Raw genomic sequence first — 17243 nt, 5'->3', positions numbered from 1 at the left:
ACAGAACTAGAAAAAACAATACTAAAATTTATATGGAACCAAAAAAGAGCCTGCATAGCCAAAGCAAAACTATGCAAACAGAACAAACCTGGAGGCATCACTTTACCTGACTTCAAACTGTAGTATAAGGCCGTAGTCACCAAAACAACAAGGTACTGGTATAAAAATAGGCATATAGGCAAATGTAACAGAATAGATAACACAGAAATAAAGCCAGATACTTAGAGCCAACTGGTCTTTGACAAAGCAAACCAAAAAAAATGGAAAAAAGGACACCTCAGTCAACAAATGGTGCTGGGATAATTAATTGAGAAGTCACATGTAGAAGAATGAAACTGGATCCTTCTCTCTGATGTTATACAAAAATCAACTCAAGATAGATCAAAGGCTTAAATCTAACACCTGAAACCACAAAAGATTCTAAGATAAATCCAAAAAATCCCTTCTAGATATTGGCTTAGGCAAAGACTTCCGGACTAAGAACCCAAAAACAAATGTAACAAAAACAAAGATAAATAGATGGAACTTAATTAAACTAAAAAGCTTCTGCACAGCAAAAGAAACAATCAGCAGAGTAAACAGACAACCCACAGATTAGGGGAAAATATTTGCAATGCATACATGTGACAAAAGACTAATATCCAGAATCTGCAATGAACCCAACAAATTAGCAAGAATAAAACAAACAAGCCTATCAAAAAGTAGGCTAAGGACATGAATAGACAATTCTCAAAAGAAGATATACAAATGGCCAACAAACATATGAAAAAAATACTCAACATCACTAATGATCAAGGGAATGCAAATCAAAACCACAGTGTGATGCCACCTTACTCCTACAAGAATGGCCATAACAAAAAAAATCAAACAATAATATATGTTGGTGCGGATGTGGTGAAAAGGGAATACTTTTATGCTGTTGGGGGGAATGTAAACTAGTACAACCCCTATGGAAAACAGTGTGGAGATTCTTTAAAGAACTAAAGTAAAACTAACTTTTGATCCAGCAATCCCACTACCGGGTATCTTCCCAGAGGGTCATTATATGAAAAAGATACTTGCACATGCATGTTTATAGCAGCACAATTCACAACTGCAAAAATATGGAACCAGCCCAAATGTCCATCAGTCGAGTGAATAAAGAAATTGTGATAGATAGATAGATACCATGGAATAGTACTCGGCCATAAAAAGGAATAAAATAATGGCATTCCCAGAAACCTGGATGGAACTGGAGACCATTATTCTAAGTGAAGTAACTCAGGAATGGAAAACCAAAAAATCATATGTTCTCACCCATAAGTGGGAGCTAAGCTATGAGAATGCAAAGGAATAAGAATGATACAATGGACTTTGGGGACTCTGGGAAAGGATGGTAGCGGGGTGAAGGATAAAAGACTACACAGTGAGTACAGTGTACTCTGCTCAGGTGATGGGTGCACCAAACTCTCAGAAGTCACCACTAAAGAACTTATTCAGAGAGAGATCCAAGATGGCTGATCACTAGCAGCTCGGGCTCGTAGTTCCCAGTGAAAGCGCAGAGAACAAGAGGACGCCACACTTTCAGACGAATATTTGTTGCTCACGGAACAGGAGATTCCCAGCAGAGGAGCCCCACGTGTCACCAGGGCGACTCTTGTGGCCGGCACGGTGGTTTTGCTGGTGCCTTAGCGCGCCAGTTTTTGGTGCAGAGTCCGGAGATTCCCGGGCAGAAAAGCACCATCAATCTTAACACCGCTATTTTGGCCGGCGCAGTGGACTGCTCAGATTTCAGCGCTGGGAATCAACAAGTTGGACGTCTGCTCAGAGACCTAGTTAGAAAGTCGGTAATTACAAAGACAACAGACGGATAAATATATATGAAGGGAAGAAATCAGCGTAAAAAGGCAGAGAATACTCAAAATCAGAATGCCTCTCCCTCTACAGGGGATCACAATTCCTCATCAGTAACGGAACAAGGCTTAATAGATTATGAGTGTGTTCCAATAACAGAAGCAGGTTTCAAAACGTGGGTGATAAGAAACTTCTGTGAATTAAAAGAACTCGTTCTAACCCAATGCAAAGAAACTAAGAACCTTGAAAAAAGGTTTGACGAAATGTTAACGAGAATGGACAATTTAGAGAGGAATATAAGTGAATTGATGGAGCTGAAAAACACAACACAAGAACTTCGTGAAGCATGCACAAGTTTAAACAGTCAAATTGATCAAGTAGAAGAAAGGATATCAGAAGTCGAGAACCAGCTCAGTGAAATGAAACGAGAAGACAAGATTGGAGAAAAAAGGATGAAAAGGAATGAGCAAAGTCTCCAGGAAATATAGGACTATGTGAAAAGACCTAATTTACGTTTGATAGGTGTACCTGAATGTGATGAAGAGAATGAATCCAAGTTGGAAAATATTCTTCAGGATATCATTCAGGAAAACTTTCCCAACCTGGCAAGGCAGGGTAATATTCAACTCCAGGTAATACAGAGAACACTACAAAGATATTCTTCAAGAAGACCAACCCCAAGGCACATAACTGCCAGATTTATTAGGGTTGAAATGAAGGAGAAAATACTAAGGGCAGCCAGAGAGAAAGATCAGGTTACCCATAAAGGGAAACCTATCAGACTTACAGCAGATCTCTCAGCAGAAACCCTACAAGCCAGAAAAGAGTGGGGACCAATATTTAACATCCTCAAAGAAAAGAACTTTCAACCCAGAATTTCCTATCCAGCCAAACTAAGCTTTATAAGCGAAGGAAAAATTAAATCCTTTGCAAACAAACAATTACTTAGAGAGTTCACCACCACCAGGCCTGCTTTACAAGAACTTCTGAAAGAAGCACTATACATATAAAGGAACAACCAATATCGGCCTTTCCAAAAATATATCAAAAAGAAAAGAACATCAACACAACGAAAAATTTACACTAACTAATGGGCAAAACAGCCAGCTAGCATCAAATGCCAGTATTAAAGTTATATATATTCTAATCGGATAAAAAGCCAAAACCCATTGGTATGCTGCATCCAGACCCATCTCACATGCAACGATACACAAAGACTCAAAACAAGAGAAGGAGGAAGATTTATCAACCAATCAGAGAGTAAAAATAAACAAATAAACAAAAAGCAGGAGATGCAATTCTCGCCTCTGATAAAGTAGACTTTAAAGCAACAAAGAGCAAAAGAGGCAAAGAAGGACATTATATAATGGCAAAAGGATCAATGTAACAAGGAGAGCTAATGATTTTATAGAGCAACGAGACAGAAAATTAACAAGGACATTTAGGACTTGAACTCAGACCTGGAACAAGTAAACTTAATAAACATTTATAGAACTCTCCACTTCAAACACACAAAACACACATTACCACCTCACACCTATTCCAAAAGTGACTACATAATTGGAAGTAAATCACTCCTCAGTAATCACATAGCATTTCATAGGTTTAAATGAAATATTGGTTGGCTGCTCGTTTGTTATTTTCTTCCCTTATTCCTTCCTGTTTACATCAAGTATAATTATTGGTATAAAAGAGGTTTTCAATACCCATTACTAAACTGCATTCTAGACTAGGCAAGAAAGCAATACTCCCATTCTCTCTCTCTCTTTCTCTTCCTTTTTCCTCCTCTTCTTTATTCTTTTTCTTTCTTTCTTTCAAAGAAAAAACCAAAAAGATAAAAAAGAATAATGGCCTCCAGTTCTGTCCATGTTCCTACAAAGGACATGATCTCATTCTTTTTATGACTGCATAGTAGTCTATGATGTATATATACCACATTTTCTTTTCCAATCTACCATTGATGGGGTATTTAGGTTGATTTCATGTCTTTGCTATTGTGAATAGTGCTGCAATGAACATACACGTGCCTGTATCTTTAAAAAAAAAAAAAAAAAAGAACTTATTCATGTAACCAAATACAACCTATTCCTTAAAAACCTATTCAAATAAATCCATCAATCAATAATAAAAGAGCAATAAATGACTCAGATGAGTCCTTTTATTAACTATTTTATTATTAACTGTTCTGTTGATGTTGATCAACAGAAGTTCAGAAGTAGATAAGATCAGCAGCATGAGCTGAGGAAAAAAAGAAAAGGCATATACGACATTGAGCTTCAAATTCTGCAGCCAAGGAGTGAATTCAGAGTGAGGAAAAAGGAGTAATACATGTTGTACTGAAAGAGCACCCAGACTCCATCAAAGATATGATGTTGAAACCAGTGTGAAGTAAAGCTGAGTAGTTAATGTTCAAACAGGTCAGGGCAAATGTTTTAAATCAAAAAAATTAAGACCAACCTTTAACATCAAGTAATAAAGTAATAAATACAACAAAGTAAACATGTTTTAACTTACAGCTAATATGTCATTTATAACACATCATAGATACTTCAATTTACCTTCGATGTCCCTTTAGTAGAAAAATATAAACCAGATCTTCTTAGAAAAAAGTAAACTTTTTTCCAAGACTTCTTTCCCTGTTCTTTCGCATGTAAGAAGCCATGAATTTCAGGATATGTGCTTGAACTGAGAAACATCTGAAAGAAAATTTATATATTTTCATACTATGATTGAATCAATGATATGGTCACCTTATACTAATCATGTTAAAATTTCAAATATAAACATGTAAAAATCAAACAGGATCATAACATACAACATTACAGTAATTACTGTGTGTGTATACTGCATGTGCTTTGCTAGTCCTTGGTGTATCTCTTTCTCTCTGTCTCTCTCCCTCTCTCTCTTTCTCTCTCTCTCTGTCTCCGTGTGTGTGTATACACACATACATACAACAGAAAATAAATCAGAGTTTTTCAAAAACCTGAGACTCTTCAAATGAAAATGAATTCACAAAATATACATTCTAAATGATAGTACTTAGTTATCTAACTACCAAAATTATAAGCTAATTGAATGTCCACTCAAAAAGTTGGAAGTCATCTACAGAGTTAAGTCCTATGATATACTTTTCTCCTTTTTCATGGTTTTCCCTGAGATTACAGGTTTGCCTATTAACCTCATTATGGTATAAGTAAGACCACAACCCTGACTTCTATTGTGAAGCAGGAAGTTGAGCCAAGTTCACCTCCTTGAGAAGAGTAAAGTAAACAAAACTATCATTTCTTTGTCATCTATAGTTCTTAGTTGTGGGTGGATGTGGCAGGTCATGTTTTCCAAAAGGGACTGCAACAATGTCTTCCATACATGCTCTTTTGCAATGTCATCTTGCCAATGAGCCACAAAATGATGGAGTCTTTCTCCATCCCCTTGAATGCAAGCAAGCCTGTCATTGCTTTGACCCATAGAATATGGTGGAAGTGACCCTTTGCTAGTTCTAGGTATAGTCCCTAACTAGCCTGGTGCTTTTCATGACTTGACCTTTGGAAGCCAGCTGTCACGTAAGAAATGTGACTACACTGAGACCATCACAGGTAAGAAACCCAATGCAACTGGAAAAGCCCTGCAGGATGAGACACCATGAGACAGGCAGAGAGAGAGAGAGAGAGAGAGAGAGAGAGAGAGAGAGAGAGAGAGAGAGAGAGAGAGAAAGTGGGAGCCCTGCAGGATGAGACACCATGAGACAGGCAGAGAGAGAGACAGAGACAGAGAGAGAAAGTGGGAGTCCTGCAGGATGAGACACCATGAGACAGGCAGAGAGAGAGAGAGAGAGAAAGAGAAAGTGGGAGCCCTGCAGGATGAGACACCATGAGACAGGGAGACAGACAGACACCAAGCAGTATCAAAAGACATGCAGTCAAAAAGCTCTCTTCGAAGGGGACCCTCAGTCCCTAGCACTAAGTCAATATGCCTTAGAGATTACCCACCCAGCTGAACACTTCCTAGATACCTGTCCCACAAAATTGTTGGCAAAATGTAAATGGGTACTTTAAACCATAAAGGCTTGGAATAGTTTGTTACATGGTAATAATTAACTGAGACAGTGGGCATGTGTTAGTCAAGAAAATGAGAACGAAAAGGAATAGCTCAACCGAGTGGTTGTGCTCAGCATCCTTAATAAGACAGTGGAAATGCATTAGTGTCTCATTTAAAAAAAAAAAAAAAGAAAGAGAAGAAAAATCCCTCTGAATAAACAAATGGGAAAAAATTGAAAGTAAGGGAATTTATTAACTAAAATAATGTAACACATTTTAAAAGGCTACTCAAGGAAATACTGATAGTAGATATTTATGTTTTTTAAAGTAAATTACTAAGAGAAATTTAATTTAATGAGCCACAGATATTAATTAATTGACATGCAAAACAGGCAAGTAGGTTTTTTAGTTTGAGTGCTTTCCAAGTTATTAAACCAAACCAATTAAATTTTAAAAAGAGAGTCATAGAGGTCACATTAGAAAAAGAAGAAACCTTTTAAAAAGTGGAAACATTGCCTCAGTGGAGAGAAGAGGTCAGGGGCACATGCAGGACTATCTGATTCCAAAGCCTATGATTTTTCTTGTTTTTATAATTTAACATTAAAGCAATAGAACTGTGCTATAGGAAGACTCGCAAAAGGAGGTGGAATAAAAACTCCATCCCACCACTGTGTTGTAATACAGTGGTGAAGCATTCAGAGGGCTGAGATCTGAAAGTCCTGGGGCACAGCTGCTGCTGCCATTTACCTAACATTTTGACGGGGTGTCTCTGTAAAAACCCAGCAGCACAGAAGCAGCTTTTAGAAAAATCTCTGGAGACTAATCATGTTTCAAAAATATTCTGAAGCACAAAAATGAAATATAACCTATTAAAAATCCCACAGAAAACAAATCCATGATAGACATACCAACCTAATATTAAGGTCAAGCAATATTGGAAATAATAAAAGTTGTCTTCATTAAAGATCAGGGAATACTAAGTGGGTTTGGGGATGCATGGGGCTTAGCTCAAACAGCAACCATTATAAAGACATTGCTCAACATTAACCTGTGAAAAACAACTGTAGAGCTTCTGATGTAAAGCTACAAACCTATCAAAAATTAAAGAAAATAACCGAAATCATTCATTTATTATAACAACAATGTCTTTGAAAATAACAATTTCAAGCCACTGCCAGTGTGGAAGAAATGAGTACAATAGATACAAAATTAAGGAGATTTTTAATTAATAACTAGTATTCTCAATTCAGCTAAGAATATTTCACAATTCTATGCAAGGATTTCCATCACAGCTATTACAAATGCTATGTATACATTTGCATTCTGTATCTTTTATATCCTTTCATTTATTTTCTAAATATTATATTACAAATAGGATTGAGGGTATTTATTATGAAAGCTAGTACTAAGTATCTATTGGTAAAATATCTAAATTTGATGAAGAATTTTGATTTTTCTAAAGACTAACAGGATCTTTACACACATCACAGAACAAAATTGCAAATTTCCTTTTAAGACACACATTTTTAAATATGTAAAATCCTTTAACAATTGGCTAAATCTGGGAAGAAGAATATTGTTAGCGAGCTTTATTGATTTAGGGCATTCTTTACCTGAGTGCTTTTTTTTTCTAGTTTTACCTACAGCAAAAAAATATTAATAATAATTCATAGCATAAATTTTCAAAATCTGGGCATGTATAGAAAAGGACTTGAAAGTTTTCCTTCATTGTGCTATTACTTATATATTCTAATGAATATATATTTTACCTGCAAAATCTGTGTGGGGGATATTTCACCATTGGTTTCAGTTGCAAAAGATACCATATGATCTGGAAAAAAATACTGTCAAAAAGATACAGGTTAAATCATCACAAAACTCCTGCTAGAAAAGATTCAATTATGACCAATATAGTAATCAAAAGCAAAAGTTCTTTAAACTAGTGTGTCTAAAATTCACCCAAAGTGCTTCTGAAAAGGCCAATCCTTAGACTCTACTCTCAGGTACCTTAATGAGAATGTCTGGAGTTGGGCACAGAGAATAGCAAATGCACCCAGATAATGCTGATGTGGATGGATTCAGGTATCTGGAGTAATAAACACTGCCCTGAAGTTGACAATATGCTTGTTCCCACTTCTTCTTCCTGAGTCCTGCCTACCAGGTACAAAAGGACAATGGATCCCATTTGACAAAGAAAAGGCTCATAGAAGTACAGAGTTTAGGGTGTGCCCAAGGTCACAGCCCACAACACTGTGGAGGTCAGGATTTAAACTGGGCTGGGGAGCTAAAAGTCCAGTTCTTTCTACCTACCATTTTCCCAAACTTTTAAATCATAAAATTTACCTCAGGTAGTTGTTTAAAATAGGATTTCCCAGGCCTTATTCCTGGAGTCTCTGATTCAGTAGGTCCAGGCAGGTCCTAGATTCTGTGTTTTTAATAAGCACTCTCTTCTAGGTAAATTTCGTGATTAGACAAGTTTGGGAAAATGTATTATATGTCCTCTAGAACAGGGTTTTTCAACAGCAGTTCTACTAGCATTTTGGTGTAATACTTCCATATCGAGGGGGGCTCTTCTGCATATTATAGATGTTTAGAGCATTAGAGCATTCCTATCTTCTGTTCACTAGCAGCCCTCCTGTCCCTCACCAGCAGTTGTGACAACCAAAAATTTCTCCAGACATTGTCAGTATCACCCCACCAGTTAAGAACCACTGCAATAGGTCTATAAAACAAATGTCCAGCCTTGTTTAAATAAAAAATAAAATAAAAATGAGCACTGAACAACATTTCTTTAAATATATTGTTTTAAATTCTTTTTAATGAAGACTCACAACACAAAAACACTTTCCCTTCACATTCTAATTTATTTAATTTTTATTATGATTAATTTTCTTTGCCAAAGATCATCCCATTATGTTTCTATTAGTAGGTTAAGATAAAAGAGAACGTGAGAGGTCTTTCAGGGTTTGAAAATATTCTATTATGGTTTGTATCATATATTTTTCATAAAGAATCATTTCAATCTAATTATCATCCAAAACTTAGTGTAAAAATATGCTGCAGCTGCAGAGACAAAAACAATTTAAAATAATGAGCCCAGAGGCTATTCTGACTTTTCTAGATCCCTAGTCTTCATTAGAATGTTACATACATTTATTCTCTTTTAAAGAGAACTACAATAAAAGTAGTATTTACGAGATAATGCACTGGTCTTTATCTCATTTCTACTTAGTTCAAAAATTACTACACTGAAAACAAAATAATTTGGCACAGCAAGATTCAGGTCAATCTTAATTTCTGGCTACGTTACAATACTCTCAACAATCATCAGTCTGCTTTTTACTTTAGAAAGTCTATTTAAATTTCCTAAATTCTGTAGAAAGGGTTAAGGTATAATATTTTGCTTAACACTTGTCCTTAATCTGTTTAAGAACCTATAAAAATTCATTTCCCACATCAAATGTATAATCGTTTCCCTTTCAAAAAAGGCAATACTAGGTTTCCTAATACTTTTAAATTAAATAACAAAATTCATCTTGGTTCAGACTTTACCAATATGGCTTTAAAAAGTTTTATACCTGTGTATCTGAAGTTCTATGTATAATGTTCACTAATCATTATCAGCATAAGAAATGTGGGTATAATTTTAAAGGACCAGAGTCTTCATCTACAAGCTACCAAATAGGACTGTATTTTATATATAGTGACTCTCCTTTTGTGTAAAATTTAACTGATTCATCTATTTTCCATAATTATTAATGAGGATTTCACTTACCACTGGGTTTTTAAAGAACTCATATTTGGCATAATTTTTTCTAAAGTATAGCTTGTTTTCCTCTTCTATCCCCCAGTTGGATAGCACTTCAATCACCAGTTCATGATCTTCTATGGTTCTTTCTGTAAATCATTAAAATGTTTCAATGAGTATGTTGACAGATAAACAGACAAATATATATATACATATACACACGCATACACACATACAAACATATAAAATATATTACACATCCTTATTAAACATAGCAGATTTCAACTTAATTATGAAATAGCCAGATTGATAAAATTTCTCATCAAGCTTCAATTACTAATATTCATCTTTATACCAAAGCAGACTTGTCTAAAAAGAAAACAATGGATAAAATATCATAATGTACTTTTTGTTATCTCGATTTCCTTTTATTACTGTGTAAATAATATGTTTGATAACAAATCTGCATTAAGTATATGAGAGCTATTTTTTTCTCCAACTCACCATGGTGCCAAAATTTAAATATTTGTTTCAAGGTTGAACAATTCACCTCATTAAAAGAAGAAGAATTTTGACAGGTTCATGTGCATTTAAGACTGTCCAGACTAATCTGGATAACTGAGAAAAATTGAAATAACTGCTTTAAACAGAAAATTTTAATACAAGTAGATATAGATTTTTTTCTTTAAGGAGCCCAATTCCTTGGGGTACTTCATACTCTCAAAAGTAATACTAAAGAAAATACATTTTGTATTAATAAAGAAGATAATTAAGTAGGGTGGGAAGGCACTTGGCAGAAAAGGCACTTAAGTAAGCAACGGCAGTTTTAAAGAGGTGAATATAATATGCAAAATTCCTATTTTGATAAGAAACTGTGATGATGTTGACAGTAGTATTATTCATACTTGCCCTAAACTTGAAACTACCCTAATGCCCATTGATATGAGAATGAATAAGTAAATTGTGTAAAAGCACACAATGAAAATACACTACAACAACACACAACGGTATAGGTAAATATTGTATTTCATGAACACAATATTTAATTAAAGGATCCAGACACAAATAGGGCATACTACATGATTTGACTTACATAAAGTTCAAAACAGCAAAATTAATCTACAGTGCTAGAAAGGGTCTTGGAGATATTAAGTGGGGGAATGAAGTGAATCACTGGGGTGAGTACAATACTGTTTCTTGATCTGGGGGTCGGTTACTCTGGTATGTGCAGTATCTGAGAATTCATTGAGTTGTGCACACTTGGTTTGTATACTTTTCTTAATGTATACCATACTTCAATAAAAGGTGGAGAAAACAAAAGAAACTGGAAATTACTAAAGCAAAACAAGAAATGGAGAACAACCAAATAAGGAATATGGAAATTCTCTGCTGTTTGACTGTTTCTAGGATGTTTTTGAAAAGCATTTGTGCCTCAGAAATTCAACATTCAGTAGTGATTTGTGACCTACAACACCCATACCCTTGAAAATAATATCATTCTTAAATAGACATTTATTCATCTGAAAGGAAGTTCTCGTAAGAGTGCTCAATAAATATGGATGAGTTTGAACTAAGTGTATATCAACACTTGGGGTTCTATTCCTAACTCTGATTGCTCCTTTTCTATCCCATTGACTGGCTCCACTAGCTCCTTCTCCCTCTATCTCAGTCTAGGTTCAACCCTTTTCTTTCTCCTCCTATAAACTAATTCATTCTCACCTCTTCAACCATCCCATTTTTCAGGTTTTCTGAAGTGAAATCTCTGGCTGTAATTGTTTTCACTCATGCTCCTGTCCTAGCTGCTATACTGTCCACCACCTCAAACACAGTGTGTCTAAAATCAGTCAGTATGTCAGTTCTTCAAATTATTACACATAAAATTACCAAAGGATCCAGCAATTCTAATGCTGGCTGTTTACTCAAAAGAAGTAAAAGGAGGGACTCAAACAGAAATTTGTGCACCAATGTTCATAGCAGCATCATTTGCAAAAACCAAAAGGTGAAAACCTAATGTCCATGTCCATCAACAATGCATAGATAACAAATGTGGTATATACAGTACATACAATGGAATATTCAGCTGAAAGGAATGTAATTCTGACACATGCTACAATATAGATGAACCTTGAAGCTATTCGCTAACTGAAATAAGACAAACACAAAAGAACAGATGCTGTATGATTCCACTTATACAAGTATCTAGAATAGTCAAATTCATAGAGACAGAAAGGGGAATGGTGGTTGCCAGGGTCTAGAAGGAGTAGGGAATGAGGAGTAACTGTTTAATTGATGCAGTGTTTCAGTATGAGAAAATTAAAGTATTTTAGAGATCAATGGCCAGTCATGATGGTTGCACAACAATGTGAATTCATATAATGCCACTGAATTGTACATATACAAAATTGTGAATGGTACCAAAAAACTTTTTAAACTTAAAAACAAAACAAAGTCATCTACATTTTTCCCTTTCAGATGACTTTTTCCTTCCTAAATTATCCTATTTTTATTATTGTCATTTTTATTACATTCTCTCAAAAAAAAAAATAGAACTAAAACTCACCTTTGTACCTTTCTCTACTTCTACTCTGAAATCTTCTACTCTTGAAATTATCAGATAACAGGGTTTCTTCCTCTGACTGTCTGTCACACAACAAACAACCCCCACACCAGGTCCCACTGTCACCATTTCCATTTAGACCTTTGCCTTTTCTTGTTCAGCCTAACTAATCTTCAAACCTCTACTTTCTTATTCTTCTAATCCAATGTGAACACAGGTAGCATAGCAAAACTCCTAAAACATGTGAGTGAATGCAAACACTGCCCAAAAAGCTTGTCTGCTTCTGCTTGTTATAGATAAATCCATATAGTATGGCAGTTAGTTACAACCTGGTCATTTGTTCATCTGTTCAACAGATATTTCCTGAAGGTCTATAGTGTGTCAAACACTCATCTTAGGGCTAGGAATTTTGTGGTGGAGAAGCCATAACAATATAACTGCCCTCATGAAGCTTTCATTCTAATGGGAAGACATAGATAATAAATAAAATGTGAATCATAAAAAGTGGTTGTCATAGTCCATTTTGTGCTGCTATAAAGAAATACCTGAGGTAGGGTAATTTACACAGAAAAGGGGTTTATTTGGCTCATGGCTATACAGGAAGCATGGTAGCAGCACCTGCTTCTGGTGAGGCCTCAGGAAACTTAGAAACATGTGGCAAGGTGAATGGGGAGCAGGTGTGTCACATGGCAAGACAGCAATAGAGATGCCAGGGTCTTTTGAACAACCAGCTCTTGTATGAACTAATAGAGTGAGAACTCACTCATTACCACAGGATGGCACCAAGTCATTCATGAGGGATCTGCCTTCATGACCCAGAGTCTCCCATTAGTCCCACCTCCAACACTGGGGATCATATTTCAACATCAAATTTGGAGGGGCAAACATTTAAACAATAATAGTGGTGATAAACTTTACAGGGAAAAACAGAGCAGGAAAGAGAGAGAAAGTGCTGAGGACATAGGAGATAGGAATCCATTTCCAACAGCTTGTCAAGAAGGCTTCATTGAGAAGGTAATGTTAAAGAGGAGACCCAAAAGAGAAGAGGACAAGAGCCAAGCAGACAGAGAGGAAGAGCAATTAAAAAGCCCTTGAGGTGAGAGCAAGGCTGGTATGTTTGAAACACAGCCAGGAGGTTAGTGTGGCTTAAGCTGAATGAGGAAAAGGGGTTATCCCAGGAGAGGAAATTAAATAATGGTGAGGAGATGGCGGGTTGTAGAAAGCCCTGCAGTCCATAGTAAGGATTTGGCTTTTCCTCTGACTTAGATGGGAAGTCATTTTGAACACAGGAATAACATGAACTAATAAGTTTTAGTAGGATCACACTGTGGAGTAGAAAACTGATTTTAAAAGGCTGAACGCACAAAGACCATTTAATAGGCTATTGGAACTAACCCCAGGAGAGATGATACCACGTAGATTAGCATGGTAGTAGTTGATGTAGTTTAAAAAAAATACACAGAATCTTGATCTACTTTGAAGGTAGGGCCAACAGAATTTGCTGACAAATTGGATATGGAGTGAAAAAGAAAGTGCTTACGGAAGACATCAAGGTTCTCAGCATTAGAACTTAGAAGGACTGTGTTACCATTAATAAGCTAGAAAAACTGCAAGACAATCAAACTGGAGGGAGATCCAGTGATCACTGAGATACCAAGTGGGACATTGCACCTTTAAAAATCTGTCCTAACTTCTGTTTGCTTCTCATACAAATTCAGCTGGCATTTTCAAGATTATGAAACACAGGTACACATCATTAAATGTACTATATGGTAAGCACCATATATATATTCTCTGCAACTGCAGTGGGAGACAATTTCAAGATATCAATAAAGACGCTTGTTTGCTTGCTTTGCCAACCTGTTTCCTTGGATCTGTTACCTTCCTCTACCTCTAAGGAAACAGTATGAATTCTGCCCTCATAATATACTATAAAGAAAGGAAAAAAAAAAAATAACCAAGAGGACTTTTCTTGGTTTTTTGAGCTTCACAGTAGACTTTACCAATCTTTGACAAATATAATCGTTTAGGAAGAAGCGTGCCTAGCCAATCCTCCACAGTCACATATGGGGACCCACCCTCTGCCCTCTGGGAAAGGAGGCATAGTTAAAGGATTATTAAAGGAAACTGGTGGAGTGAAGATCGTGAGGGAGCTAGATGGTAACTGGATGGTGTAGGTCCTAAGTGACCCCATATCCTACCTCCTTCCTGAATAGAACTCTCTGAGAGTTGTAAGACTCTAGATAGGTTTAACAGTGGTCTGTGGCTCAAATCAGAGTATAGACTGAGGAAAGGCTATAATCTAGCCTTAAGTAGAAGCCCTTCATCTAGCATGACCGAGAAGCAACAGCTAAATACAATGTCAAGGGCATAGCATCCCAGTAGGGGCAACAGTATTGTAGTACCAAGTGTCCGAGAAGAAATATGGAAAGGCTAAGGGAAGACTATGAACTTAAGGGTCATCATGGTATAAGCAATAAGCTTAAAAAGCAGGAGTTTCCAGAACATGAAGAGAACAGTTGCATAAAACTTAGACGGATATCCCTCTTGGGATTTAAATGTGCCATCAGAGTGCTGGAGGAGTAAAGGTGCGTCTAAACCTTCAACTGAACACATTTTAATGTGCATGGAATCATTGATGAAAACTGCATTGATTATTTTCCCCAATAAGACTAAGATCAATCCAGAAAGCAAAGAAATAATAGAAGAATAAATTGTCTGTTCTTAAACCAGGAGACTCGGTATCAGAAACTAATTCAAAATTAAATAGTAAAGGAGGTTACATTTCTGCATGTATCAGTCTGAGAGCTGTTTTGCTATTGTATTTAATTCTTATAATACCTGTAGTAAGCTAAATAATGGACCTAAAGATATCAGGTCGTAATCTGTAGAACCTGTAAATGTTGCCTTATGTGGTAAAGCCTATGAATATGTCATTTAATTAAGGATATTGAGATGGGAAAATATTCTTGATTAAGGTGTGCCCTAAGTCCAATTACAAATATCCTTTTAAGACAGGCAGAAGATTTAACACAGACAGAATAGGGAAAGCAATGTGATCAGGGAAGCAGAGGTTCAAATGGAATCATCACAAGCCAAGGAATGCTAGTAGCCAAGAGAAGCTGTAATGGGCAAGGGATGGAATCTCCCTAAGGATCTTGGAAGGAATGTGACCCTCAGGAACTGTGAAATACTACATTTCTATTGTTTAAGCCACCAAATTTGTTATAATTTGTTACAGAAGCCTTAGGAAATCAATATAATAATCTAATTAGCAAGTTATAGTTCCATTTTACAGATAGAAACAGACGTTCAGAATAGCCAGTCTGCCCAGGTTGAATGACAGCCACATGTCTGAGCCTAAGTTGATGTTCTTCCTCTGCACAGCATTGCCTCAGCTTCACGGAAGTTCTCACCCAAGGGACGTTCCCTACCAGCTCTGCTGGATCTATTTATATCCTGTGCATTCTGCCTATAGCAACTAAAATTTCTCTTTCATGCTCCTGCCATTCTCTACTTTAGTTGCTTCCATTTCTTTTATTTTGAAAGGTATTCAATAAATATTTGCTAATTAACTAAAAGTAAATCACATTTTCAGTGTAAGGGACAAAACAGTAGTGGGCAAGGTTTCAAATTATGTCAATCTTTACTTTCCATGAAAGCACAAATCATTTGAATTTGGACTGCATCAAATAAGGAAATAAAACACAAAGGGTTAAACAATCAAACTACATTTGAACAGCTATGATAAATATGTAACTAAAGAACTAAGCAGGTGCAGTGACTCATGCCTGTAATCCCAGCTACTCAGGAGGCTGAATATAAAAAAGAACTAGTGTAATATGTATAGTTATCAAGTAGAATCTAGTCAGGGGTTTTGTTGACTACATGCAAATAAAAACCAGAATACCAATCTTGAAAAAATAAAAAAGGATACAATATTTGCAGAAAATGTCACAGAACTATAAAACCAAGTATTTACATAATGCAGTTACTAGCACTAGAAAGATAATCTGGTAATCTTAAGAAAAATATGTCTTTTGGCTGGGCACAGTGGCTCACGCCTATAATCCCAGCACTTTGGGAGGCCGAGGTGGGTGGATCACCTGACTTTAGGAGCTTGAGACCATCCTAGTCAACAGAGGGAAACCCCATCTCTATAAATAATACAAAAAATTAGCCGGGCATGGTTGTTAGGTGCCTGTAATCCCAGCTACTTAGGAGGCTAAGGCAGGAGAATCACTTGAACCCAGGAGGTGGAGGCTGCAGTGAGCTGAGCTTGTGCCACTGCACTCCAGCCTGGGTGACAGAGTAAGACTCTGCCTCACAAAAAGAAAAAAAAGAAAAAGAAAAATATGTCGGCCGGGCGTGGTGTCTCAAGCCTGTAATCCCAGCACTTTGGGAGGCCGAGGCGGGTGGATCACGAGGTCAAGAGATCGAGACCATCCTGGTCAACATGGTGAAACCCCGTCTCTACTAACACAAAAAATTAGCTGGGCATGGTGGCGCGTGCCTGTAATCCCAGCTACTCAGGAGGCTGAGGCAGGAGAATTGCCTGAACCCAGTAGGCGGAGGTTGCGGTGAGCCGAGATCGCGCCATTGCACTCCAGCCTGGGTAACGAGAGCGAAACTCCGTCTCAAAAAAAAAAAAAAAAAAAAAAAAAAGAAAAAGAAAAATATGTCTTTTAAAAAGCCATCAAGAAATAGAGAGTATATAAAGCCAAAAACATACATTCCATTCCTTTGAAAAAGATTTCTAGTACTGTTCTACCAAAAATTCAGATAAACATATTAGGGAAGCTAATAAAAGTCAAGCAGATTGAATGCAGCAGTAGTTTTTTACCTTATATACTAGCCTGGTAATGAAGATATAATTTTCTTATTACAGAATCTGATTTTTAGAAATTATATTACATATTCTTTTTAAATTTATGTATCACCATCCCAATTTGGATGCATTGTACCTTCCTCCAACCCATCTCATTATGTTAAAGGATTAATGTTACAATAATCCAAACAACCCTGGGAGGCATAATTGAACATCAGTTAATCATATGTCACATAAAATTAG

General features: G+C 36.4%; 1 protein-coding gene across 2 annotated transcripts in view; it reads right to left on the bottom strand.

Annotated features, from left to right (window-relative positions):
- Window positions 1–17243, bottom strand: part of GRB14 (growth factor receptor bound protein 14) — a 129373-nt gene that overhangs the window by 30202 nt on the left and 81928 nt on the right. For both annotated transcript variants that reach the window (XM_064382664.1, XM_064382666.1), the window contains 3 exons: window positions 9643–9764; window positions 7637–7711; window positions 4392–4529 (listed from right to left, as the gene is read on the bottom strand). In XM_064382664.1, coding sequence (XP_064238734.1) covers window positions 4392–4529; window positions 7637–7711; window positions 9643–9764 — 335 coding nt within the window. The remainder of the gene's footprint in view (window positions 1–4391; window positions 4530–7636; window positions 7712–9642; window positions 9765–17243) is intronic.

This window comes from Aotus nancymaae, unplaced genomic scaffold (genome assembly GCF_030222135.1).
Source record: "Aotus nancymaae isolate 86718 unplaced genomic scaffold, 86718_ANA_hifiasm-v0.15.2.pri h1tg000029l, whole genome shotgun sequence".
Lineage (NCBI taxonomy): Eukaryota > Metazoa > Chordata > Mammalia > Primates > Aotidae > Aotus > Aotus nancymaae.
Note: the sequence above shows the minus strand (reverse complement) of the source record. Positions and strands in the feature narration are given on the sequence as shown.